Source organism: Zingiber officinale, chromosome 2A (genome assembly GCF_018446385.1).
Source record: "Zingiber officinale cultivar Zhangliang chromosome 2A, Zo_v1.1, whole genome shotgun sequence".
In the NCBI taxonomy this organism is placed as follows: Eukaryota; Viridiplantae; Streptophyta; class Magnoliopsida; order Zingiberales; family Zingiberaceae; genus Zingiber; species Zingiber officinale.
Window position 1 is genome coordinate 68,019,887 of NC_055988.1, and position 27,449 is coordinate 68,047,335.

Genomic DNA, 27,449 nt, shown 5'->3' on the forward strand with positions numbered 1-27,449 from the left:
ATGCAAATTACAGAAAGGAGCCGGGATTACGGATCAGAGGATCTAGACTCAACGAAGAAGGCCTAAAAAAGTAATCATTAATGCAAGAGCACAATTAAGAGAGAATTATAATATAAGAGAGAAATAAAAAGATCATAAATAAACCTCTAATACCAACTAGTAACAAGGCAACACCACATGAATAGGAGATTCGTTCAACCAATTACTAAGTGCGAGCTATGAGCAGTATCTCGACTAATTGAAAAGGCATACATGCACATGTAACAAGATAACATTGGTAACATAAGCCATGAATAGAATTGTCATTGTCCCCTCGGATGGGTCTAGTGGCTAGCACACGAGGTGTTGTCACCATAAGGTCTGGGGTTCGAATCTCGGCAAAGCCGAGATAAATGCCTCATTTATGTACTAGTCACTATTCCAAAGACTAGTAGCCGCCCGTGATTTACCTCTTCCGTGTTAGCCCTGAGACGGATTGACGGGGGCGCTGGGGGCGAGCGTATTCGTCTTTTGCCACCATGAATAGAATTGTCATTATTAGACATGAATCAATAACACAATTCAACCCAACCTAACCCGACCTAATACACAACACAATTAACAAAATCCATAATACATCACGACCTGAATATATAAATAAATTGACACAAATTAACTTGTCTATAAAAAAAAATAACATGCATTATAAAATACACTAAGAAACTTTTATGTCATATAACTTATTTTTTTAAAAGAATCTAGTAAGTCTTACACCTTGTATAAATATATCAGTAGCCTTATGTTATTGCATATATTTTTTATATCCTAAATGACAATCTATTTACCACGCGATTACCACAAAACAAGAATTACCAACCCTAGTCATGAAATGCAAAACTAACACATGTCTCTCAAACATTTAGTGTAAAGCCACCTCACACAAGGGAGAGGTATGGCTTTTGATCTCTTCCTTGTCCTGATCCAATGATTCACAGACATTTCTTCTACTTCACCATAATCATTGTTCAATCGCACTAATGGGCGCTTCCATAACTCATTAACAATGAACCTTGAGCTTCTTTGATCTCCCCCTCTAACATGATCCTTTTGTACACTCATGTCCTCTTCATTTGATTGTTATAGTAAGTTGACCAAGTAATAGGAATACAAAATAATATGTTTAAACAGTAATCAAATCAGACACATAGATTAAAAAAATAATTAAAATTACTTAAGTATTATTTGCAGAAGAAAACTACAGGATTGATAATTCAATCATAAACAACTGGTAATATAAGACGTATCCCTGTATTATTTATTTTAAAGAAATAAATGGCATTTCGCTCTCAAGGATTACAATGAAAAGGGAATTCCTAATTTAATGGCATTTCACATCTCAAGGAGTATAATGAGACAGGAATTCCCTGGTCCTTCCTGACTTAGATTTTGTAAACCGAACACTTAAATGAAAGGCAAAATGAAACTACAATTTTGTCTCATTTCTTGTTGCTGTAAAGCAGCAGGTGCTTTCTCCTAATAAAGTAAATCAATCCTAATTTTGCTGCGCATAGATGTAGAGAAGAAACTCACAGGTAGAGGTGTGCCAAAAGCAGTGTAACAGTCGCAATTCAACCTGTACGGAGAGTTGAAAGCTCAACTGGTGACTGTGACAACATAATGCATCTCCAATTAGGACAAGTTTGCAAAATATATAATTAATCCATATCAGAAGCGTAAACTACAAAGAAGATCCTCACATGGTAACTAATCAGCAATCAGCAACGAGCGAAACTCAATCTCTCACATGAAAATATCTGAATCAATCTGCTGAAGGTTTGGAAAAATCTGCCTCAAGGTACTAGAATAATTTGGCAAGCTTGCCTGAAAGTATCATAGAAAATATATTTGTTAATCAATTCAACTAGATTGGTTAGTTCAAGAATTAGTAAGTTGATCAATTCAAAGGTTCCATGGTGGGTAGGCTAGTCTGTTTGAGCAACAAAATTTACCTTAAAAAATACTAATAGCAAGCACACACTATAATTGTTCATGCAAGTTCAAACAATGAACAAATCTACAATATTTGGAAGAACCAAGACTTAAGAAAGATCTAGAACAAAAGCAGTATAACAGAGTTTCATCAATAGTACTGGTTAAACATCCTGGAGGTTGCATGTTTAATGCTGACACCAAACTCATAGTTCCACAAGTCAAAATCATCTTGAAATTTTAACTAAATAAATCACGGAAGTTGATAGTATGGACAGAAAAAGAGGGAGATAAAAAGACCCAAAAAATTGCACATGGAGTTATTTCCTTCCCTCCCCCTCTCCCTACTCTCTTTCCTTCAAGTAAACTCAGCCTACAATTATGTGATTGAACCAAGCCTGCTCTCATGAAGCCAGTGGTGAAATCAATGCATTTAATCACATTTGATTATGCAACAATCTAAAGCAAGCACTGCACATTAAAGCTGAAAAAAAGCATGAAACCCAAAAAGGCACAAAATTTAAGAGATTTGATCATTTAAGAGATGAATGTATAGTTATAATTGTAGAAATGAAAAGGTCAATGAACATCTAAAGTAATACTAGTGAAATAGCAAAATGAAGAATCATACACATGGATTGCGCTCAAGGTAAATGGTTGTAAGCTTTTCCCTTGAACCTGAGACAGCAAGGTCTATGTCTTCTAGAGAAGCTATTTGGTTATCATTAAGCCAGAGGTCTTCCAACCTGCAAGGTAGATGGAGAATGAATTAGGCAAAGTCAAGATCCTGAACCAAAGGGATTATAAATCCACTTATACCTTGTCAACTTTTCAATATCACCAATTGCAGTAAGTTTATTCGATGAAATGTCCAGTATATGAAGGTTTTCTAAGGTGGATAGTCCTTCCATCTTCTGTATACCATTATGACTCAAATATAGTTCTTCAAGCATGATGCATTCCTGAAAATATTTAGAATTGATTAACCATCTCCAAAGATAGTGGAATGAGAAATAGTGACCAATACTTTACCTGCAACCCTATCATGGATGTCAAACGGTTGCTCTGTAAACTTATTTTTCTGATACAATTTAGCCCACACAAGTCGACAGTCCTAATACGATTTCGTCCAAGCCATAGCTCTTGTAAATTTGTCAATGTCTGCAAGTTCTCCATTACCTTCATAAAGGCAGGAAAAACATGAACTAAGACTCAGAAGTACTACTAGTGTCTCAATCATGGTTTCAAGTGTCGTACCAAGACGGTCGAAATGGACGAAACATCTTGTTCCGCCTGGTGACCGGCACCGGCACGACCCTGTGGCAAGACCCACGATTGTTGCGATGTGTTGCGCAACCCCGTGGCCACAGCGAGGGGTCGCTCGAACCTGCAACAACAGCGGAGGGGTTGATTGAACCCGTAACAACAGCGGAGGGGTCACATAACCCTTTCGCTGCCGCCGCGGAGGTGTCGCGTGACCCTACAGCCGCTGTAGAGGGGCCACACGGCCACCATGGTCACACCGAAAGAGTCACACGATCCCTACAGCCATGGCTGAGGGGTCGCGCAACCTCGCGGCAGCGCTGAAGTCGCGTGAGGTCGCGAGTGATGTCGGATTTCAGATTTTTTTTTAATTAAACTTAGATGAATTATTTTAATCAACTCCTAGCTATGATGAAGATAATCTAGAGAGACTTTATTAAACCCTAATAAAATTATCTAATTAATTTTATATTTCATTTATTTTAATTTAAAAATTATAATAAAATTTTTATTTATCTATTTTCATATCTTTTCATTTTTTTTTTAAAGATTAATTTTAATATTGTTTATTTTTAAAAAATATTTATGTTAAATATTTTATTTTTTTAATTAATATATTTTATATTTAAAAAATACCAAGCTATATCGGCACGATATGATATGGTACTGAAACTGAATCGTTCCTGTCTGGGACCGAAACGTCGACATGGGTCGAAATTTTAAATCTTGGTCTCAATGATTAACAATGATCACATTAGCTATTCCTAAGAAATGCATGAAGGATTCTACACAGTTTCTAACTGCTGGATTCCCAATTGGGAAATTTTGTGTTTGAATAACTAAGGTATGATACTCACTCTTAATCTATTTGAACCAAGTTCAAGGATCTGCAATAAATGGAAGTGTTCAAGTTCCTCCATCTTCTTAATTTCATTATTTGAAAGATAAAGCTCCTTCAATGTATTTGAGATCTTTGACAGGCCATTTAAGGAAGCTATCTGATTGAAAGAGACATCAAATACGAGAAGGCTCTTGAAAATGCTAACATCAGGTATATTTCTCAGCCTGTTGTCCCGGAATACTATTTCCTACACAAAAAAGCAGATACCAGAAATAATTTTCTCGAGTTTCATAAAAGAGCATAGTAAAATAGGCTATTCTCAATTCACAAGATGAAGAGATAATTTTGAGAATGAATATAAAAAATCTAAGAAATATAATGAATCCTAAATACTTGAGCATAGTAATTTGACATTCTAACAAATACATAGTAATGAATATAGTTCACGTATTAATCAGAATATGTTCAACCATTTTGTTCCCACAAAGTCCTATATGTTTCATGTCCAACCAGGTTCAGAAAAAATCTATCTCCCCTAGATGAAGCTCCTTTTTTTATTGACTGATATATTCATTGTACAAATGCAAATATATATACGAAAATAATGCTGAGGTGTTCTGCAATTGAAACCATCGGAACTTCACAAGCTTCTTTACTGAACCCTCAAATCAAGGCATTATTATAGCTTTCAGGTTCCTTTTCAAAGGAATTTAATACGAGAAACCAGGATAGAGAATAAATTTGCTTTTGGTGTCTCTTACAACTCAAATATAAAAAATAAAATAAACTCTTTCTTGGAGGGCAAGATTTTAATTTGGGATGAATTCTGAACATATGAATGAAAATCCCTTTTTTTCTTCAATTTACATTGCATAAAAACCAAGAATCAATCAATTAGAGAATGTTGGACTGTGATTTATGGATTGTATATTTGTATTTGTGATTGAAATCGAATTTATAATTTTAAATCGGATTGCTTTCAATTCCATGCCAGGTAGAGGTAAACACTCGTGAGAATCTGAGAAGAGAGGCTAATACAGCAACCGCCTAGGTACAAAGAACATGCATTTTTATATCAATACATATTGTTAAGAATGAGAAGGTGAAGGGAACTTACAATCAAGCCAGCTAAGGCATTCCAGCGGGAGATGGGTTCGATGCCGTCATCGTCGAAGAGATTCTGCCGAAGTGAGAGCTTCCGCAGCTGGGAGAGGAGGGCGATCCTCTGGTCCAACTTGGAGAGCCTATTGGCATTTAGGTCCAACTCGACGAGGTCCTCCGTAATCTCGATCTCGCTCAGATCGCGGAGCTGAAAACTAGTGAGATCGAGACAGCGCAACTGCGACTCCAACTCCTCCTCTTCCCCCTCTGCCGCCTGACCTCCACCACCTCCAAACTCGAGGGCTCCGTTGCGTTCCCCAAACCGTTGCTCCTCCATAGCATGAACCAAAGAATAAAGCCCTAGAATTTCAAAAGAAGAGAGATTACAATTTTTTGCCACAGAAAATATATAATCTGGAAGCTTCTTAAAGGAGTTAAATCGAATCAGACAAGTGGCTGAGTACCATTTTGAGTATGATTTTGGTTTATATATATATAAATTTCATACTAATTTATCTAATTATTTTTATTTTTTAAAATATAAAAAATTTTAAATTAAGTGTAATGTCTCCTACATTCAGTACATTTAAATTAGAATCTAGTAATTTTTTTTTATTAAATTGAGCATCATTTTTTTTCATCTGATAAATCGATTAAATACTCTATTCTAGTTAAATGATACTAAATTTAAAAAGAATGATACCATTATTTTTATACAATAGAATTTCTCATTATTTTTTATAGGTATAAAAAGTCTAAAATAAGATATAATTTCTCCTAAATTTAGTATCATTTAACTAGAATCGAGTATATCAATTGATAATTTAGGTGGAAAAAAAATCATGTTCAATTTGATAGAAAATATACTAGATTCTAATTTAAATATGTTACATGTAAAAGAAATTATATCTCATTTTGAAGTTTTTTAACCAAAAAAATAAGGCAATTAGGCAAATTGGTGTGCATTATGTTAGCTAGATCCCTAGAGCCAATCATTTGATGATTGTATTTTGGACTTGTTATATCATATTTTATATAAATAAAGACATTTGGTTTTTGGTTATTATACTTACTTGTATTGGTGCCAAATAAACTAAGTATAATAACGTCCTAGAGTAGAAGGTTCACCTATATCAATCGATTGGTTGAATCGATAGTGAGATGATATAGGGAACACTACTCTAAATCATTCCTAGTCGAGTATTAACGTTCAGGGACAATGTTAATGCAATTTGACTAGTATGTAGGTCAACTCGATGACTTGATCTCACAAGTCATGGATATAGAGATATCAAGTTGACACATGGGTATGCATTAGAGAATGTATACTGAATGACCCGCCATGAAAAAGTATCATAGATCGTTATATGAGTGTCATATACTTTCTCATGTGGCTATTAGTATGACTACTAGTCCTTAGACCTGAAATCACCATGGTTCCCTACATAAGGAGTTATGTACTTTAGTTTCGTCAAACGTCACCCGTAACTGGGTGGACTATAAAGGCGATTACTGGGTATGTAACAAATTATGCGGAGGGATGTGAGTGATGTAGATGGAATCTATCCCTCCTATATGACAGGAGTGACATCGGTATTCTTGATAGAGTGAGACCACGAAGTGCATGGCCATGCCCAAATGAGTCAATATAGGATATTGAGCTCATTTGATTTAGTGTGTCTACTTGGAGTTCAAGATTTAGATTGATTAGAGGATGACACGGTCTATGCCTCATATTGATCAATCTAGATGTCTAGGATAGAAGGACACTTGTCATATATTGTGAGAAGTCACAATTAATAGTCACAAGGTGATGTTGGATCTCAACATTTCTTGTAACTTGGGTAGCAATGATGTATTTCTAGATGCCGCTCATTGCTTATGTTTTTAAAGGAGTTTAGAAACATTGCCAACGTTACAAGAACCTATTGGGTCACACACAAATAACAAGTGGATGGAGATTAGGTTCATAGGATGAACCAATTGGATTAGGTTCATATGATGCGCCAAGGATTGGATTCGAAAATTAGACTTATTGAGTTAGACTCAATTAGATTCAATTGTTGAATAAGTCTAATTTAAATTTGATTCATTAAGTCAATTTATATTAATGAATTGAGATTCATTAGATTGAAATTGGCTTGGATCAAAGAATGAATTCAACTCAACATGGAAGAGATTTGGTCAATTTTGACTTGACCAAAATGGGAAGTTGAAACATCAAGTTTGACTTGATGAATTGCCACTTCATGGAGGATGACTCATCCTACATGGCAACCACATCATCTCCACCTCATGAGGTGTGCCACCTCATGGAGGTTACACCTCCCATTCCATTTAATGTGGCCGGCCACATTAAATGGGGAGGTTACATGTGTGTGGCCAGCCACACTAATGGTGTAGGAGGTTTCATTTTGTGTCATTCAAGTGGTGTTGAATGCTTCTCCTTCCTCCTAGCTCTCTTCCTCCTTTCTCTTGCTGTTGCCGTGAGCTTTCAAGAAAGGGAGAAGGTGTGTGAGTTGTGTTCCAAGAAAAAGGGTGAAGTGAAGGTCACAAAGGAGGGTACCTAATGGATTATGTGAGATCCCTTTTCTTTCTCTCCTTTCTCCCCTTTTTAAATCCTACCCGAGAGCCCTAGAAAGTGCTAGCACACTTGGGTGCTCTCTTCTCCATCCTTGAGTGTTAGAGAACATTTCTTGTTCGTGTGGATATCACTAGAGAGTTGTCTACGTTGACAACTTCGAGAACCGGCGTACTGTTGGACGAGCGGGATTTGCGAGGGCACGCTTCAAGGTATAACTCTTATCTACTGTAGATCTGGAGTGTGAAACTCGTATTCGTAGTTTTAGAAATTTTTCTTTACACGGATCCGTTGGCTTTGGGGCTTTCGGGGTTTCCGCGACGCGAAAACGCGATGGTATCAGAGCCACGTGCAAAGACGAATACGAGTTTATTTTGTGTTTTATGAAAACTTTTCAGTTCTGTAATATTCTGTAAATTTAGGTTTTTTATAGTTTTTTTATGGGTAATTTTTGTTGGTTGCTACTCGGAAAACCTAATGGTTCCACCGTACAAAAATTTTGTACAAAGGTCTGAAACTTTTCCGAGCTACCATGTGTTCTTTTAAATTAAAACTTGGATCGCCTGCGGAACTTAACACGTTTGATCCAAAGTTTAATTTATTTGTTCTTTTAGGTTTTGACTTGGATCTCCTGCGGAACTTAACACGTTCGATCCAAATCACCTAGGTTATTAATTCCATTAAATATTAATTTCCAAAATTGGTTTCCAGTACTGACGTGGCGAGGTACATGGCCTTCTTGGATATGGGAACAACCACCACCGACTAGACAAAACCTTTTAAGGAAAGCTAATATTTAATTTCCTAAAATAACTTTAGGTTAACCAAAAGTAACAATCAAATCACAAGGAAAAGAAGAAAACATAAGAACACTACATCGAAAATAAATTCGAAATACTAGAATCGTAAGCCTCTTGTATTTGGTATTATTTCCAAAAATAACTAGTATGATGCGGAAGGGAAAAATTACTAGTTATACCTTCTAGAAAGACCTCTTGATCTTCTACCGTATTCCTCTTCTAACCTCGGACGTTGTGTGGGCAACGATCTTTCGAGATGAGAAACCACCAATGCACCTTCTTCTCCTCCTAGCTAGGTTCGGCCAAAACAAAAGAGCTTCACCAAGGATGAAGAAAAAACCACCAACCAAGCTCCAAGGGATGCAAGCTTTCTCTCCTTCTTCTTCTTCTTCTCCAAATAGTATCCGGCCACCACAAGAGCTCCAAGCCAAGGAGAGTTTCGGCCACCACAAAGAGGAAGAGGGAAAGAGAGGATGGCCGACCACACCAAGGAATAAGAGAGGGAGAAAAATAATAGAGGTTGTCTTCATGAAGGCTCCCCAACCCCCTCTTTTATATTCCTTAGCCTTGGTAAATTAGGAAATTTAATTACAATAAAATTTCCTTAATTTTCCTTGACATGAATTAATTAAGAAAAATTAAACAAAATTTCTTAAAACTCCATGTCTTGGCCGGCCACATCAAAAGGGGCAAATTAGGTGAGTTTCAATCAACAAATTAAAACTTCCTAATTTGTTTCCGGAAATTTTAAAATAAAATTTCTCTTCAAAAATCTCTTCATGGTTGATAAAAAGAAATTTCTATAATTTTAATTTTTCAACATGTGAATAATTTATAAAGAAGAAAAATAAAATATCTTTCCAATCTACAAATAAGGAAAGTGATCTAATCTCTTTCTTTAATCTTTTGTAGAAGAGATATTTTAATTTTAATTCTCTCCAATAAATTATATCTTCCACATAAGAAAAAATTAAAATTAAAATTCTTTTTTATTTCATTAGGGCTGGCCCCTTCTAGCTTGGGTTCAAGCTAGGGCCGGCCACCCATAAACCATGCTTAGGCCGGCCCTAGCTTGATTCCCAAGCTAGCTTGGCCGGCCCCCTTTAGGTGGGTATAGTACTCTATAAATAAGAGGCTACGATAGGGACCGAGAGAAGGAATTGGTTTTGGTCTCCCGATAAAATTAAGCATCCCATGTTCGCCCTGAACACACAACTTAATTTTATCAATAATAATTCATTCCACTAGAGAACTATTATTGAACTACCGCACCAATCCCAAGTTACATTTTGGGCTCCTTCTTATTATGAGTGTGTTAGTCTCCCTGTGTTTAAGATAACAAATGTCCACTAATTAAGTAAGTTACTGACAACTCACTTAATTAATATCTAGTTCCAAGAGTAGTACCACTCAACTTCATCGTCATGTCGGACAAAGTCCACCTGCAGGGTTTAACATGACAATCCTTATGAGCTCCTCTTGGGGACATTCTCAACCTATATCACTAGGACACAGTTTCCTTCTATAATCAACAACACACATTATAAGTGATATCATTTCCCAACTTATCGGGCTTATTGATTTATCGAACTAAATCTCACCCATTGATAAATTAAAGAAATAAATATCAAATATATGTGCTTGTTATTATATTAGGATTAAGAGCACACACTTCCATAATAACTGAGGTATTTGTTCCTTTATAAAGTCAGTATAAAAGAAACGACCTCTAATGGTCCTACTCAATACACTCTAAGTGTACTAGTGTAATTATATAGTTAAGATAAACTACTACCTAATTACACTACGACCTTCCAATGATTTGTTCCTTTCCATCTTGGTCGTGAGCTACTGTTTATAATTTATAAAGAACCGATAACATGATCTTCTGTGTGTGACACCACACACCATGTTATCTACAATATAAATTAATTGAGCAACTACATTTATCATAAATGTAGACATTTGACAATGTGATTCTTATTTCTAAATAAATGTTTATACCAAAAGCTAGGCTTTTAGTATACATCCTAACAATCTCCCACTTATACTAAAAGACTAAGCTGCCATATCTGCTGCCATACATCTGATTCCCAACCCTTCAACATGCCCTTCAAAAGCTCTCGCCTTAAGGACCTTAGTGAAAAGATCTATAGGTCATCATCTGATGTAATCTAGGCAGCAACAACTTCTCCTCGTTTATACGATTTCTCGTATTGGGTGGTACTTGCGCTCTATTGTGTTTACTTGCCTTATAGACTCATGGTTTCTTCGAGTTTGCTACTGCATCAATAAATTGTAATAATCTTTGGACAAACCAGAAATCATATCTAAGTCTATCTTGAGGTTATTGAGTCATTCAGCTTTTATGACTACCTCAGAGGCTTGCCATATACTAAGCTTCTATGGTGGAGTCCAGAAAAATACCTATGCTTATCACTCTTCCATAGTTATGACTTTACCTCCTAAAGTAAACACAAAACCCCGAGGCTGACTTATTATTGTCCCTATCCGATTGGAAGTCAAAATTCGTGCAACCCACAGGGACCAAATTAACTGCCTTGTAAGCTAACATATAATCTCTAGTGCCTCTAAGGTACTTCAATATATGTTTTACTGCAGTTCACTGTCCTTGTCTAGGGTTACTTTGATATCTGCTAACTATGCCCTTGGCAAAACAGATTTCTGATCTCGTGCATAGCATACATTAGGCTTCTGACAGCTGAAGCATAAAGAACTGCCTTTATTTCCTTTATCTCCTTTGATGTCTACGGAGACATATTTTTAGATAAAGTTATTCCATGCTAAAAAGGTAAGAAACCTTTCTTGGAGTTTTGCATGCTTAAAACGAGCAAGAATTTTTCTGATGTATGAAGTTTGGGATAAGTAAAATATTCTTTTTTTTGCGATCCCTTATTACTTTGATCTCAAGAATATATACATTCTCCCAAGTCCTTTATATCGAATTGTTTGGACAACCATACCCTTACTTCTGACAACATTTTGATATTGTTCCCAACTACCAAAAATGTTATCTACGTATAGTACAAGAAATACCACCACGTTTCCATCACACCTTTTGTATATACAAGAGTTATCCGGTTACTAAATAAATCCATAGGTCTGGATTACTTTGATAAACCGGATGTTCCAAGACCTTGAAGCTTTGCCTCAGTCCATAGACTGATTGAGCTTGCACGCAAGATGCTGTTAGCTCTTTGCAATGAACCCTTCTGGTTATTTTATATGGATGCTTTCTTTAAGACTTCCATTAAGGAATGCTGTCTTGACATCCACTTGCCAAATAGATAAAAGAATCCGGATAGACTTAAGCATGACTACCAGTGAAAAAGTTTCCTTTTTCATCAAGGCTTGCTTTGAAAGTTTCTACCTTCATGTCTATCCCTCTTTTCCTATTATAGACCTTTTTACACCCAAAGGCTTTTACATCATTTGGTGGTTCTACAAGCTTCCAGATTTTATTAGAATACATATATTCTAATTCTATTATTCATTACTCTTTGCTAAGATGTTGCATCTTTATCTTGGAGTGCTTCGTCATATGTCCGGAGATCAGGTTCATGTCCTCCAGGGATCGAGTCCAAAAACTCTCCCAAAACATGAATCCTTTTTAGGTTGCCTAACAACCCTCCCACTATGACGAGGCACTTTCTGCAATTGTGTATCATTTGTGATACATGTTGCAGTTTCCTTGTGATATTTCATCTTGTACAGTTGGTACTAGATTAGACATGTCCTTTATTATTTCCTTAAGAACAAATTTACTTATGGGCACGTGGTTTATTACATAGTCCTTTTCTAAAAATCAGTCATTGATGCTAACAATGACCTTCTGATTTTTAAGACTATAAACCTACTTTCATTTCTCTAGGATAACCCACAAACAAGTAAATTCCTGTCCAACTTATCATTGTCTCTCTTCAGCATATGTGCTGGACTACCCGAATCCGAATATGCTTCAAAATAGGCTTACGCCTATTCAGCAATTCTATATGAGTAGAGAGTTCTGACTTTGGAAGGTACTATGTTCACTTCCGTTTCCAGAGTATATCCTTAAAATGAATTTGGTAATTTTCTAAATAACTCATCATCAATCTACTTATTTCCATAAGAGTCTTATACCTTCCTTTTTCTACACCATTCTGTTGGGGTATACCAGGTGTAGTTAGTTGGGATTGAATCCCTACTTCTGATAAGTGATTCCTAAATTCTCCCAAAAAGGTACTTGCCATTACGATCTCACCGTAGTGCCGTGATACTTTTACTTTGACATTTCTCCACATCAGCGTCGTACTCTTTGAACTAATCAAAGCACTTAGACTTGCGGTACATCAAGTAAATGTATCCGTATCTCAAATAGTTGTCCATAAAATAGACGAAATATTTGAAAATACCTCTTGTTTGGATAGTCATAGGATGACACAAATCAGAATGAACCAATTCCTATATATCTTTGGCTACATACCCCTTAGACTTAAAAGCGTCTTGGTTATTTTCCTTCCAAGTAAGACTCGCAGATTGGAAAGATTTCCACTACTAATGAACCCAAAAGTTCATCAGCTACCAATGAATCCTACTTAAGTTAATATAACCTAGCCTTAGATGTCAAAGATATAATTGGTTCATTTCCGAAGGTTGCTTTCTCTTAAAGTTAGAAGATGTGTTACTAATTTCCATTTGTTGCATCGTGGGAGTTATTGAATTATAAATTGTCAACCAACATACCAGAATAGATAACTTCCCTATTTTTCTTGATAACAACTTTGTTATCAAAATAGACACGATATCTATTCTATAATAGTTTAGAAACTGAAATCAGGTTCTTTCTAAACTTAGTATGTAAAGATAATTTCTAATAATCCAAATTTTATTCCTATTAGAGAATAAACCTCTCCCACTGCAACAGCTGCTACTTTTGCAGTAGTGCCCATGTGGACGGTGTTTTTTATTTTCATTTAGTTGTCGGGTTTCCTGGAACCCTGCAATGAATTGCAGACATGATTAATGACATTTGTATCTACACTCCAGGTTCTAGTAGATAACACCACTAGACATGTTTCAACTAATGAATTAAATACACCTAAATTGTTCTTAGTTCTAAGAAAACAGTCTACCTTAATGTCCAAGTCCTATTTCCAATCATTACAATTGGGACTACTAAGTCTTTTCTATAATATAACAACTAGGGGATTGACAAACATTTTAAATCCTAAGAATCACAAAAATATTTGGTCAAGATCAATTCTTTAAAATCCCTATAAATTTTGTATGCCACGATAGTGTGGTCGTATAAAAAATCAAAAAGGAGATTTTATCCATTAATTTTATTATCTCGTCAACTTTACTTTATGACGAATAAAATTAATAGTTGATCTGTCGTTGATCAAATATCTGGTCAAAACTTTTGAATTTTAAATAACATTGATTCCTCAAACAATATTATTTAAATTCACCAACACTTCAAACACCGTGAATTTTACATGCCACGATAATGCGGACGTATATAAAATTAAACATTTGTAAGAGGAGGGGTTTACCCATTAATTATCTTGTCAATAAATCTTTATGACAAATAAAATTACCTCATACGCCGTGAATTTTTGTATGTCATGATAGTGTGGACGTATACAAAAACTCAACATTTGTAAGAGAGGGTTTTAATTTTATTATTCTGTCAACTTATCTTTTTGACAAATTAATAGTTGGTTTTCTTCGGTCACACAAATAATAGCAGTGACTCCGATGGGGAGGATACTATTAGACGTGCCTAAGTGTATACCATTACTTGACACTTAGTCCATTAATAAGATTATGCCCCTTCCGATGGGGAAGATCACACGCTCTTAATTAACTTCCTATAGTCATCCAAAATGGAAGTTTAATCTAGTGATCCGCAAACAATCTCATCCGATATGGAGGAAGACACTCAGAGCCAACGCGCAAGCTTATTGCATCACTTATAAACCAGTAATGGAGATCGTGGAATTTATTTAAAAATAAATTCCTCTCCCACTTAGTTATTTAAAGTGAGGAATTTTGACTATGCTAGCTTACTTAACATGCATACTAACAAGCACACACAACACAGCATAAAAAGCAATAAATAGAAAATCTAATTTTTAACTATTATGTCTTTTATCTATTGCTGTCCTCCGTGTGTCGCCAACCATAGATGCTGCCATCTTTGGCCACCGCCATCGGGTCTAGTTGTCGCATCCATCTTGCTCCTTGTTCCGCTGTGCCTCTGGTCCTCAAAAGGTTCCACGCCTTGCAAGATTCGATCCGAGACATAAATAGAATTTTACATTTTTTGATCCTATATTCCTCAGAGGAATGTTCATGTAAACTAGATCGAACATAAAATAAAATTTACATCCATCGATCCTCTATTCCATAAAAGGAATGTACATGTAACTAGATAAAAAAAATAAAATCCTAATAAAACTAAATACAGCTCCTGCTATATTTTATAATACAATCATGCACACACAATAAAATGCCCTTGACATGTCCAAGGGTCCAATCACACACATAATAACTATAAGCCATAATAGTTGGATTCTGCATCTACAAAGTTAGCACATCCTACTATTAACCTGCCTAAATTATGTATGACATGTGCATAATTAAACTAATACCAAATACACAGAGGCAAACCCCTAGCTCTGATACCAATTGTTGGTTGATACTTGGAAAACCTAATGGTTCTATTGTACAAAAATTTTGTACAAAGGTCTGAACCTTTTCCTAGCTACCATGTGTTCTTTTAAATTAAAACTTGGATCGCCTGCGGAACTTAACACGTTTGATCCAAAGTTTAATTTATTTGTTCTTTTAGGTTTTGACTTGGATCTCCTGCGGAACTTAACACGTTCGATCCAAATCACCTAGGTTATTAATTCCATTAAATATTAATTTTCAAAATTGGTTTCCAGTACTGACGTGGCGAGGCACATGACCTTCTTGGATATGGGAGCAACCACCATCGACTAGACAAAACCTTTTAAGGAAAGCTAATATTTAATTTCCTAAAATAACTTTAGGTTAACCAAAAGGAACAATCAAATCACAAGGAAAAGAAGAAAACATAAGAACACTACATCAAAAATAAATTCGAAATACTAGAATCGTAAGCCTCTTGTATTTGGTATTATTTTCAAAAATAACTAGTATGATGCAGAAGGGAAAAATTACTAGTTATACCTTCTAGAAAGACCTCTTGATCTTCTACCATATTCCTCTTCTAACCTCGGACGTTGTGTGGGCAACGATCTTTCGAGATGAGAAACCACCAATGCACCTTCTTCTCCTCCTAGCTAGGTTCGGCCAAAACAAAAGAGCTTCACCAAGGATGAAGAAAAAAAATACCAACCAAGCTCCAAGGGATGTAAGCTTTCTCTCCTTTTTCTTCTTCTTCTTCTTCTCCAAGTAGTATCCGGCCACCTCAAGAGCTCCAAGCCAAGGAGAGTTTCGGCCACCACAAAGAGGAAGAGGGGAAGAGAGGATGGCCGGCCACACCAAGGAATAAGAGAGGGAGAAAAATAATAGAGGTTGTCATCATGAAGGCCCCAACCCCCTCTTTTATATTCCTTAGCCTTGGTAAATTAGGAAATTTAATTACAACAAAATTTCCTTAATTTTCCTTGACATGAATTAATTAAGAAAAATTAAACAAAATTTCTTAAAACTCCATGTCTTGGCCGCCCACATCAAAAGGGGCAAATTAGTTTCAATCAACAAATTAAAACTTCCTAATTTATTTCCGGAAATTTTAAAATAAAATTTCTCTTCAAAAATCCCTTCATGGTTGATAAAAAGAAATTTTTAATTTTTCAACATGTGAATAATTTATAAAGAAGAAAAATAAAATATCTTTCCAATTTACAAATAAGGAAAGTGATCTAATCTCTTTCTTTAATCTTTTGTAGAAGAGATATTTTAATTTTAATTCTCTCCAATAAATTATATCTTCCACATAAGAAAAAATTAAAATTAAAATTCTTTTTTATTTCATTACGGCTGGCCCCTTCTAGCTTGGGTTCAAGCTAGGGCCGGCCACCCATAAACCATGCTTAGGCCGGCCCTAGCTTGATTCCCAAGCTAGCTTGGCCGACCCCTTTTAGGTGGGTAAAGAAGGTGGGTATAGGTGGGTATAGTACTCTATAAATAAGAGGCTACGATAGGGACCGAGAGAAGGAATTGGTTTTGGTCTCCCGATAAAATTAAGCATCCCGTGTTCGCCCCGAACACACAACTTAATTTTATCAATAATAATTCATTCCACTAGAGAACTATTATTGACCTACTGCACCAATCCCAAATTACATTTTTGGCTCCTTCTTATTATGAGTGTGTTAGTCTCCCTGTGTTTAAGATAACAAATGTCCACTAATTAAGTAAGTTACTGACAACTCACTTAATTAATATCTAGCTCCAAGAGTAGTACCACTCAACTTCATCGTCATGTCGGACAAAGTCCACCTGCAGGGTTTAACATGACAATCCTTATGAGCTCCTCTTGGGGACATTCTCAACCTAGATCACTAGGACACAGTTTCCTTCTATAATCAACAACACACACTATAAGTGATATCATTTCCCAACTTATCGGGCTTATTGATTTATCGAACTAAATCTCACCCATTGATAAATTAAAGAAATAAATATCAAATATATGTGCTTGTTATTATATTAGGATTAAGAGCACACACTTCCATAATAACTTAGGTATTTGTTCCTTTATAAAGTCAGTATAAAAGAAACGGCCTCTAATGGTCCTACTCAATACACTCTAAGTGTACTAGTGTAATTATATAGTTAAGATAAACTACTACCTAATTACACTACGACCTTCCAATGGTTTGTTCCTTTCCATCTTGGTCGTGAGCTACTGTTTATAATTTATAAGGAACCGATAACATGATCTTCTGTGTGTGACACCACACACCATGTTATCTACAATATAAATTAATTGAGCAACTACATTTATTATAAATGTAGACATTTGACAATGTGATTCTTATTTCTAAATAAATATTTATACCAAAAGCTAGGCTTTTAGTATACATCCTAACAATTTTCTCGTAGAAGCGAAGCACAGTGTTTCGGCACTTGTAGGCTTCCGCTACCGGGAAGATTTTTCCAAAACGGCCAAGTTTCGCCCCAAAACTTTTTGGGACAGCGGGCTAAGGCGCTGTTAGATCGCAATGGAACCCTCGCGATGGTTAGATCACGGGTAGGGGCGCTGCCCCTGGCCCCGCATGGGGATTCGTTCCGCGATTGCGCCCGAAAACCGCTAAACGGAACCGCCGGGAAATTGTACTCGTAAAAATTATAAAAATTATAGAAAATTACAGAAAATTATAGAAATATATAATTTTGAATTATATATTATTTTTGTGATAGTCATGGCCCAAAGACCCAATTTGATTGGATAATTCGTGTTGTAATTCATAATACGGCCTGCGTGTCGTGATGTGATGTGTGTGTTGTATGTTTTTATTTTTCGCGACCTGCGCATCGTGCCTTTCTCTTTTGTTCTTGTTGTAAATTAGATTTAGACTCGAATGTAACTCGAGTTTCAAAATGTAATGTAAATTTTGAAGCGGTGGAAGGTCCACTCGAGACGGAGTTACGAGGAGGGCGCGAGCAACACGAGGTGGTCAAAGGAAGGAGCTTGAGAAGCAATTGACCTTAGGTTGACCATCCAATCTTCTCATTGGCTTGAGAAGATCGTAGTAGGGCCATGACATAATCACAAAATTATTTGATTAATTATTTAATTAATTGTTTTGTGTGTATGTGATGCATGCTAGTTAATTAAGTAATTAATTAGTGCCTTACGATTAGATTAGATCTAAGTCATGCACATGATGCACCCTTCGATTAGATTAGATCTATCGAGTATATGATACGCATCATCGTTTAGATTAGATCTAAATCACGTCAACTCGTAGTGCCTACCATGCCGTGATACCTACCACAACTCGATCGCATGTTGTTGTTGAATCTGCCAAAGTAGAGCAACACATACTATCTTGGTAGGGTACGGAGGGACAATCTTGGTCCCGCCTATCAACGCATGGGTGAGTACAACTCAATTAGATTGAATATTCCTAGTTAACTCGGTTGGATCGAGTATAACTATAGGCATTCTTCCAACGGTTGGAAAGATAGGTCAAAATCACATATATATTAACTCTCGGGCGTATTAGCCAAAGCTAACTCGAGTTTTAATATAAATGCGGATATTGAACCTATAAACAAGAGTTGCATAGAGATGTAATTGGTAATCGTTACCTACCGATCATACTAAGTCTTGGGCGTATTAGCCAAAACTAACTCAAGGGTTAGTATGATGTGGATCTTGTCCCACATGAATTATAGAATTCAGTGGGAGCATCATTTAGTTAAAGGTCTAATTAAATGATTAAAAATATGATACTTATTTCTGCATTTATTTCTGTTGGAGAATTTCCATGACGTCGAACACGAACATCTTCTCTCTGCGTTCTGTCCTTAAGAAGGACAAGCTCAACGGAGCAAATTTCTTAGACTGGTATAGGAATCTGAGAATAGTTCTCACTCAGGAACATAAACTGTACATTCTGGAGCAGCCCATTCCGGAGGTTCCTCCTGCCACTGCCACGCGAGCAGACCGAGATGCTTACAAGAAGCATCAAGATGACACATTAGATGTGTCCTGTCTTATGCTCGTGACCATGAACTCTGAGCTTCAGAAGCAACATGAGTCGATGGGTGCTTATGATATGGTTGAACATCTTTGTCACCTATATCAAGGACAAGCAAGGCATTGGAAGAGGAACTCCAAAGAATACCTGGAAGATCTTAAGAAGAAGAGAAATAAGATTTCTACTTCAGGTATACATGTTATAGAAGTCAACCTCTCTATTTCTTCATCGTGGGTATTAGATACCGGATGTGCTTCGCACATTTGTACTAATGTACAAGCGCTGAGAAATAGCAAGGCATTGACGAAGGGTGAGATAGACCTACGAGTAGGCAATGAAGCACGGGTTGCTGCTATTGCTGTAGGAACTTACCATCTATCTCTACCCTCTGGACTTGTACTAGAATTAGATGATTGTTGTTATGTGCCTGCCTTGACTAAGAACATAATTTCAGTTTCTTATTTGGACAAGAAAGGATTTTCGTTTATAATAAAGAACAAATGGTGTTCCGTCTATTTAAACGATATGTTCTATTGTAGTGCACCTATGATAAACGGACTCTATATTCTAGACCTTGAAAGCCCTATCTATAACGTGAATACCAAGAGGTTCAAGTCAAATGACATGAACCAAACCTACCTCTGGCACTGTCGCTTAGGTCATATAAATGACAAGCGCTTATCCCAGCTCCATAAGGATGGTTTGTTGGACTCATTTGATTTTTAATCATATGAGATTTGCGAGTCATGCCTACGAGGCAAGATGACCAAGACTCCCTTTAGTGGGCACAGCGAGAGAGCAACTGATTTGTTAGGACTCATACATAGTGATATATGTGGCCCTTTCAATGTCGATGCTAGAGGCGGTTATAGATACTTCATCACATTTACTGATGACTTCAGTAGATATGGTTATGTGTACTTGATGACACATAAGTCTGAATCCTTTGAAAAGTTTAAAGAATTCAAGAATGAAGTACAGAACCAGCTTGGCAAGAGTATTAAGATACTTCGATCAGATCGAGGTGGAGAATACCTTAGCCATGAGTTCCGTGACTATCTAGCTGAGTGTGAGATTCTATCCCAACTCACTCCTCCTGGAACACCACAGTGGAATGGTGTATCCGAAAGGAGGAATCGTACCCTATTAGATATGGTACGATCTATGATGAATCACACAGATCTTCCGACATACCTTTGGGGCTATGCTCTAGACACGGCAACTTTTATACTCAATCGAGTTCCATCCAAGGCCGTGATAAAGACACCATATAGGATATGGACTGGGAGAGATGCCCAGGTGTCATTCATGAGGATTTGGGGTTGTGAGACTTACGTTAGACGTCAAGTCTCAGACAAGTTAGGACCCAAATTCGACAAGTGCTATTTTATTGGATATCCCAAGGAAACTAAGGGATATTACTTCTACATTCCCAATCAGCACAAGGTAGTTGTGGCAAAGACTGGGGTCTTTCTAGAAAGGGACTTTGTTTCTAGAAAGACTAGTGGGAGCGCGCTCGATCTTGAAGAAGTTCAAGATGCGAACAATAGCACTGATGCTTTGATGGAAATTGAACTGGAACCACAAAGTGTTGTGGATGATGTTGTTCCACAAGGAGTTGAGGAACAAAAACCAGTTCAAGTAGACATACCTCTTTGCAGGTCTGATAGGATACGTCGTCAGCCTGAGTGATACTCATTTCTCTTGTCTGACCATGATGACGTTATGCTCATAGAGGATGAGCCTACCACCTATTAGGAAGTTGTGATGAGACCAGATTCCGAGAAATGGCTAGAGGCCATGAGATCCGAAATGGAATCCATGTACACCAACCAAGTTTGGACTTTGGTTGATCCACCTGAAGGGGTAAAACCCATAGGGTGTAAGTGGGTCTTTAAGAGAAAGAATGACATGGATGGACTTATCTATAAGGGTCGCTTGGTAGCTAAAGGTTTCAAGCAGATTCATGGTATTGACTATGATGAGACCTTTTCTCCAGTAGTGATGTTTAAGTCCATTCAGATCATGCTTGCTATTGCAGCTTACCATGATTACGAGATCTGGCAGATGGACGTCAAAACCGTGTTTCTGAATGGAAACCTACTCGAGGATGTGTACATGACACAACCTGAGGGTTTTGTAGATCCACAGCATACTAGCAGAGTATGCAAGCTGCATAGGTCCATTTATGGACTAAAGCAAGCTTCTCGGAGCTGGAATCTTCGATTCGATGATGCAATCAAACAGTTTGGTTTCATCAAGAACGAAGATGAACCTTGTGTCTACAAGAAGGTTAAAGGGGACATAGTTGTCTTCCTCATATTGTATGTGGATGACATACTGCTCATTGGGAAGGACATCCCCATGCTTCGGTCTGTCAAGACATGGCTAGGGAGTTGCTTCTCAATGAAGGACTTAGGTGAGGCATCCCGCATTCTAGGGATATAGATCTATAGAGATAGATCTAAGAGATTGCTTGGCCTAAGTCAGAGTACATACATTGACAAGGTACTCCTTCGGTTTGCCATGCAGAACTCCAAGAAGGGATTTCTGCCGATGTCACATGGTGTGAGTCTTTCGAAGACTCAAGGTCCCTCTTCTAGAGAGGCGAGAGACTGCATGGATCAGATCCCTTATGCCTCAGCCATAGGATCTATCATGTATGCCATGCTATGTACTCGACCTGATGTCTCGTATGCTTTGAGCATGACGAGCAGATACCATCAGGTGAAAGTCACTGGATAGCGGTCAAGAATATTCTTAAGTACTTAAGAAGCACTAAAGAATATTTCTTGATATATGGAGGCAATGATGAGCTAGCTGTAAAGGGTTACAGTGATGCTAGCTTCCAGACCGACCAGGATGACTATAGATCGTAGTCGGGGTTCGTGTTTTGCATTAATGGTGGTGTTGAGTTGGAAGAGTTCAAGTAGGACACGATGGTGATTCTACAGTACATTCTTTGCATCGAGGCGTGAAAGGAGCGATTTGGATCCGCAAGTTCATCATCGAACTTGGGGTGGTTCCTAGCATTCTGACCCATTGAGCTCTATTGTGACAACAATGGAGCTATAGCGCAGGCGAAGGAACCTCGCTCACACCAGTGGACCAAACACATACTATCTCATTCGAGAGATCATCGAGAGAGGAGATGTGAAGATTTGCAGAGTACCTACAGAGGCTAATATCGCAGATCCCTTGACCAAGGCTTCGGCACAGAGGAAGCATGATGGTCACACTAGGTCATTTGGGCTTAGAGCCTACACTGATTGGCACTAGTGCTAGTGGGAGATTGTTAGCTAGAGCCCAAGAGCCAATCATTTGATGATTGCATTTTGGACTTGTTGTATCATATTTTATATAAATAAAGGCATTTGGTTTTTGGTTATTATACTTGTATTGGTGCCAAATAAACTAAGTATAATAACGTCCTAGAGTTGAAGGTTCTTACCTATATCAATCGATTGGTTGAATCGATAGTGAGATGATATAGGAAACACTACTCTAAATCATTCCTAGTCGAGTATTAACGTTCAGGGACAATGTTAATGCAATAAGACTAGCATGTAGGTCAACTCGATGACTTGATCTCACAAGTCATGGATATAGAGATATCAAGTTGACACATGGGTATGCATTAGAGAATGTATACTGAATGACCCGCCATGAGAAAGTATCATAGATTGTTATATGAGTGTCATATACTTTCTCATGTGGCTATTAGTATAACTACTAGTCCTTAGACCTGAAGTCACCATGGTTCCCTACATAAGGAGTTATGTACTTTAGTTTCGTCAAACGTCACCCGTAACTGGGTGGACTATAAAGGCGATTACTGGGTATGTAACAAATTATGCGGAGGGATGTGAGTGATGTAGATGGGATCTATCCCTCCTATATGACGGGAGTGACATCGGTATTCTTGATAGAGTGAGACCACGAAGTGCATGGTCATGCCCAAATGAGTCAATATAGGATATTGAGCTCATTTGATTTAGTGTGTCTACTTGGAGTTCAAGATTTAGATTGATTAGAGGATGACACGGTCTATGCCTCATATTGATCAATCTAGATGTCTAGGATAGAAGGACACTTGTCATATATTGTGAGAAGTCACAATTAGTAGTCACAAGGTGATGTTGGATCTCAATATTTCTTGTAACTTGGGTAGCAATGATGTATTGCTAGATGCCGCTCATTGCTTATGTTTTAAAGGAGTTTAGAAACATTTCCAATGTTACAAGAACCTATTGGGTCACACACAAAGAACAAGTGGATGGAGATTAGGTTCATAGGATGAACCAATTGGATTAGGTTCATATGATGCGCCAAGGATTGGATTCAGAAATTAGACTTATTGTGTTAGACTCAATTAGATTCAATTGTTGAATAAGTCTAATTTAAATTTGATTCATTAAGTCAATTTATATTAATGAATTGAGATTCATTAGATTGAAATTGGCTTGGGTCAAAGAATGAATTCAACTCAATATGGAAGAGATTTGGTCAATTTTGACTTGACCAAAATGGGAAGTTGAAACATCAAGTTTGACTTGATGAATTGCGACTTCATGGAGGATGACTCATCCTACATGGCAGCCACATCATCTCCACCTCATGGAGGTTACACCTCCCATTCCATTTAATGTGGCCGGCCACATTAAATGGGGAGGTTACATGTGTGTGGCCGGCCACACTAATGGTGTAAGAGGTTTCATTTTGTGTCATTCAAGTGGTGTTGAATGCTTCTCCTTCCTCCTAGCTCTCTTCCTCCTTTCTCTTGCTGTTGCCATGAGCTTTCAAGAAAGGGAGAAGGTGTGTGAGTTGTGTTCCAAGAAAAAGGGTGAAGTGAAGGTCACAAAGGAGGGTACCTAGTGGATTATGTGAGATCCCTTTTCTTTCTCTCCTTTCTCCCCTTTTTAAATCCTACCCGAGAGCCCTAGAAAGTGCTAGCACACTTGGGTGCTCTCTTCTCCATCCTTGAGTGTTAGAGAACATTTCTTGTTCGTGTGGATATCACTTGAGAGTTGTCTACGTTGACAACTTCGAGATCCGGCGTACCGTTGGACGAGCGGGATTTGCGAGGGCACGCTTCAAGGTATAACTCTTATCTACTGTAGATCTAGAGTGTGAAACTCGTATTCGTAGTTTTAGAAATTTTTCTTTGCACGGATCCGTTGGCTTTAGGGCTTTCGGGGTTTCCGCGATGCGAAAACGCGGTTTTCGCGGCCCGAAATACCCAACACATTTGGGAGTTGAAGTATATATATATATATATATGTGTGTGTGTGTGTGTGTTAGGTAACACTTCATGTGCGATGGTGAGCGACCTATAGACGTGGTCTTGCCAGCTCAATTTCTTGTAAAAAGATATACATTTTATTCTCTCTCCCCTTCTGCCCTCTATTCAAAATGGCAAGCGAAAGTATTTTCCCAAATCTAAATTTCCCTCGATCTCTCTCTCCCTCTCACCTCTTCCTTTGTCGTTGTCTTCTGTCGTAGCGCACTTCTGCTAGGCAAGCAAAAGCAAAGGCTCTGCAAGCTATTTGGACAACTTACAGTCACTTGCTTGTTCTCGAGCTGGTTGGAAGCTCGAGAAACTGCCACCAAGCACATAGCCTATGTTAGTTTCCTTAGAACCCTCTCCATTCTCGATCATAAGTCTTTCCACTCCACTATCTATTTTTCAGCTCTGTACAATATTTTTTAGCTCTGATATATCCTACAACGCACAAGTCCTAGCTGCTTTCTTACTAGTTTTTACTTATAGAATTTACAGAGAACTTTCCAAACATCAATTCATAACCAATGGTAATTCATTTCATTTTAAATTGTAATTACCAACAGTGATCCTAATATATATTAGAAGAAAGGATTACTACAATGAACAAGGCCGACACCTGCAGACACTTGGACAGTTAGCTGCTACACGTTGTAGCAACTACTTTGATGGTTTGCTGCTACACCTTGTAGCAGCTAAATGTCGAAGTAGCTGCTATAATATATAGCAGTTAGTCGTCAAAGTAGTAGTTATTTGGTAAGTTATTTCATTTTAAGTTGTAATTCTCTCTATTCATAATATATACTGTTTATATGTACTTCTAAATGATTTTTAATTAACATAGGGAAAACATATGTTGTCTTTATTGGACGTATAGCTGCTACAACGTTGCAACAGCTACATGGAATGTTAGCTGCTATAACATTGTAGCAACTACTTGGAATGTAAATTGCTACAACTGTATAGCAGCTACTTCGACAACTAGTTACTACAACATTGTAGCAGCTACTTGGAATGTTAACTACTATAACGGTGTAGAAACCACTTCGACGGCTAGCTGCTACACGTTGTAGCAAATACTTGGAATATTAATTGATACAATGGTGTAGCAATTACTATGACGGCTAGCTACTACAACATTGTAGTAACTACTTGGGATGTTAACTACTACAATGGTGTAGCAACTATTTTGATGTCTAGCTATTATAATGTTGTAGTAGCTACTTGAAATGTTAACTGTTACAATGGTGTAGTAGCTACTTCGACAACTAACTGCTACAGCATTGTAGCAGCTACTTGGAATGTTAACTATTACAATGGTGTAGCAGCTACTTGGAATATTAATTGTCACAAACCATTCTATGGTAAGTCATTTCAATATAAGTTGTAATTGTCTCTAATCCTAATATATATTATCATGCACGGGTGGAGAAAGAGAAAATATATTGCATAATTATCATTTTGCCCTCATCGGCCAAAGCTTTAACCCCTAAACTAGTAGTGCGACAAATATTTAGAAAGAATTTCATTGAAACTAAATTGGTGTTGTTGGTGCTACTCGAAATTCCTTTCTATTTTCCCTATACAAAAATTTGTACAAGCGGAGAACTTTTCCTAGCAACCCATGTGCTTTTCAGAAGTTAAACTTAGATTGCAAAGAAACTTAACATTATTAATCCAAGTTCAACCCATATGTTCATCAGAAGTTAAACCATAATACAGAAGTTGATTAAATATTTATTTCAAGGATTGACTTCCAGGTCGTTGGCGAGGCACTCGACCTTCTTGGGTATGAGATCATCCACCACTTCCTAGTCAAAGCCTTTCAAAGAAATTGAATATTTAAACTCCTTACAGTAAACCCTAGGTTAAACTATAGAGACCTAAATCAAAGCACAAGATCGCTAGCCTTTTGTGTTGGTACTTCAGGATCCATACAAAGGAAAAATAAACTAGTACACAGCGGAAACAATTAACTAGTTATACCTTTCTTTGTAGCTTAAAGACCTCTTGATCTTCTGCTGTATTCCTCTCCTCCTCTTGGACGTCGTGTGAGCGACAATCTACCAAGACGCAAAAACCACCCAAGTCCTTCTTTCTTCCAAGACTTTCAGCCACCAAGGGATCAAAGCTAGGAACACCATCTCTTGTTCTTTTTTCTTCCTTGCAACCCATCGGCCACAAGATGGTTGAAGCCTCTTGATGCCGCCAGCCTTAGGTGAGAAAGCAAAGGGAGAATAAGAATATGAGGGGGTCGGCCACAAGGAGAATAGAAGAGGAATAGAAATAGTGTAGATGATTATTTCCTCTAAGACACCATTTATCCTCTTTTATAATCCTTGGTAATGGCTAAAAAGGAAAGATTTTAACAAAAATTAAAATCTCTCTTTTAAATTTTCTATTGCGGATGGTTACAAAAGAAAAGTTTTAAAATTAAAAATCCCCTTTTTAAACATTGTAGATGGCTACAAAAAAGGAAAGATTTTTCAAATTAAAACCTTTCTTTTAAATCATGGTTACAAAAAAGAAAAGTTTTAACAAAATAAATCTCTCTTTTAAACCATAGTAGATAGCTACAAAAGAAAAGAGTTTTTAAATTTAAAACTCTCTTTTAAAACCATGCGGATGGCTTCAAAAAAGAATTTTTTTTTAAATTTAAAATCTCTCTTTTAAAACATTGTAGATAGCTACCAAAAAAAAATTTAAAAATTAAAAACCCACTTTTAAACCCATCTTCGTCGGCCCCTTGCTTGGGCACCAAGCAAGGGGTGCCCGACCCCTTACTTGGGCATCAAGCAAGGATGTGGCCGACCATAAGGATGACTTGGGTGGATGCGAGACTTTATACATAGAGGCTACAACAGGGACCTAGAGGAGGAATTAGTTTTGGCCTCCTGATGAG

The 27,449-nt window shown here is 37.2% G+C and overlaps 1 protein-coding gene across 3 annotated transcripts; it reads right to left on the reverse strand.

Moving 5' to 3' along the window:
- Nucleotides 1-1,268: 1,268 nt before the first annotated feature.
- Nucleotides 1,269-5,564, reverse strand: LOC122041161 (protein phosphatase 1 regulatory inhibitor subunit PPP1R7 homolog). 3 transcript variants are annotated; one of them, XM_042600763.1, is made up of 7 exons: nt 5,190-5,564; nt 4,089-4,319; nt 3,001-3,129; nt 2,788-2,930; nt 2,600-2,714; nt 1,737-1,860; nt 1,269-1,643 (listed from the first exon to the last, which is right to left on the reverse strand). In XM_042600763.1, exons 1-6 carry the CDS (start codon nt 5,508-5,510, stop codon nt 1,780-1,782), a joined length of 1,020 nt encoding a protein of 339 aa, XP_042456697.1. In that variant the 5' UTR covers nt 5,511-5,564; the 3' UTR covers nt 1,269-1,643; nt 1,737-1,779. The 3 variants fall into 3 exon arrangements, with proteins under 3 accessions (XP_042456697.1, XP_042456696.1, XP_042456698.1); XM_042600762.1 differs by having other exon boundaries at nt 3,001-3,147; XM_042600764.1 differs by lacking the exon at nt 3,001-3,129.
- Nucleotides 5,565-27,449: the final 21,885 nt, after the last annotated feature.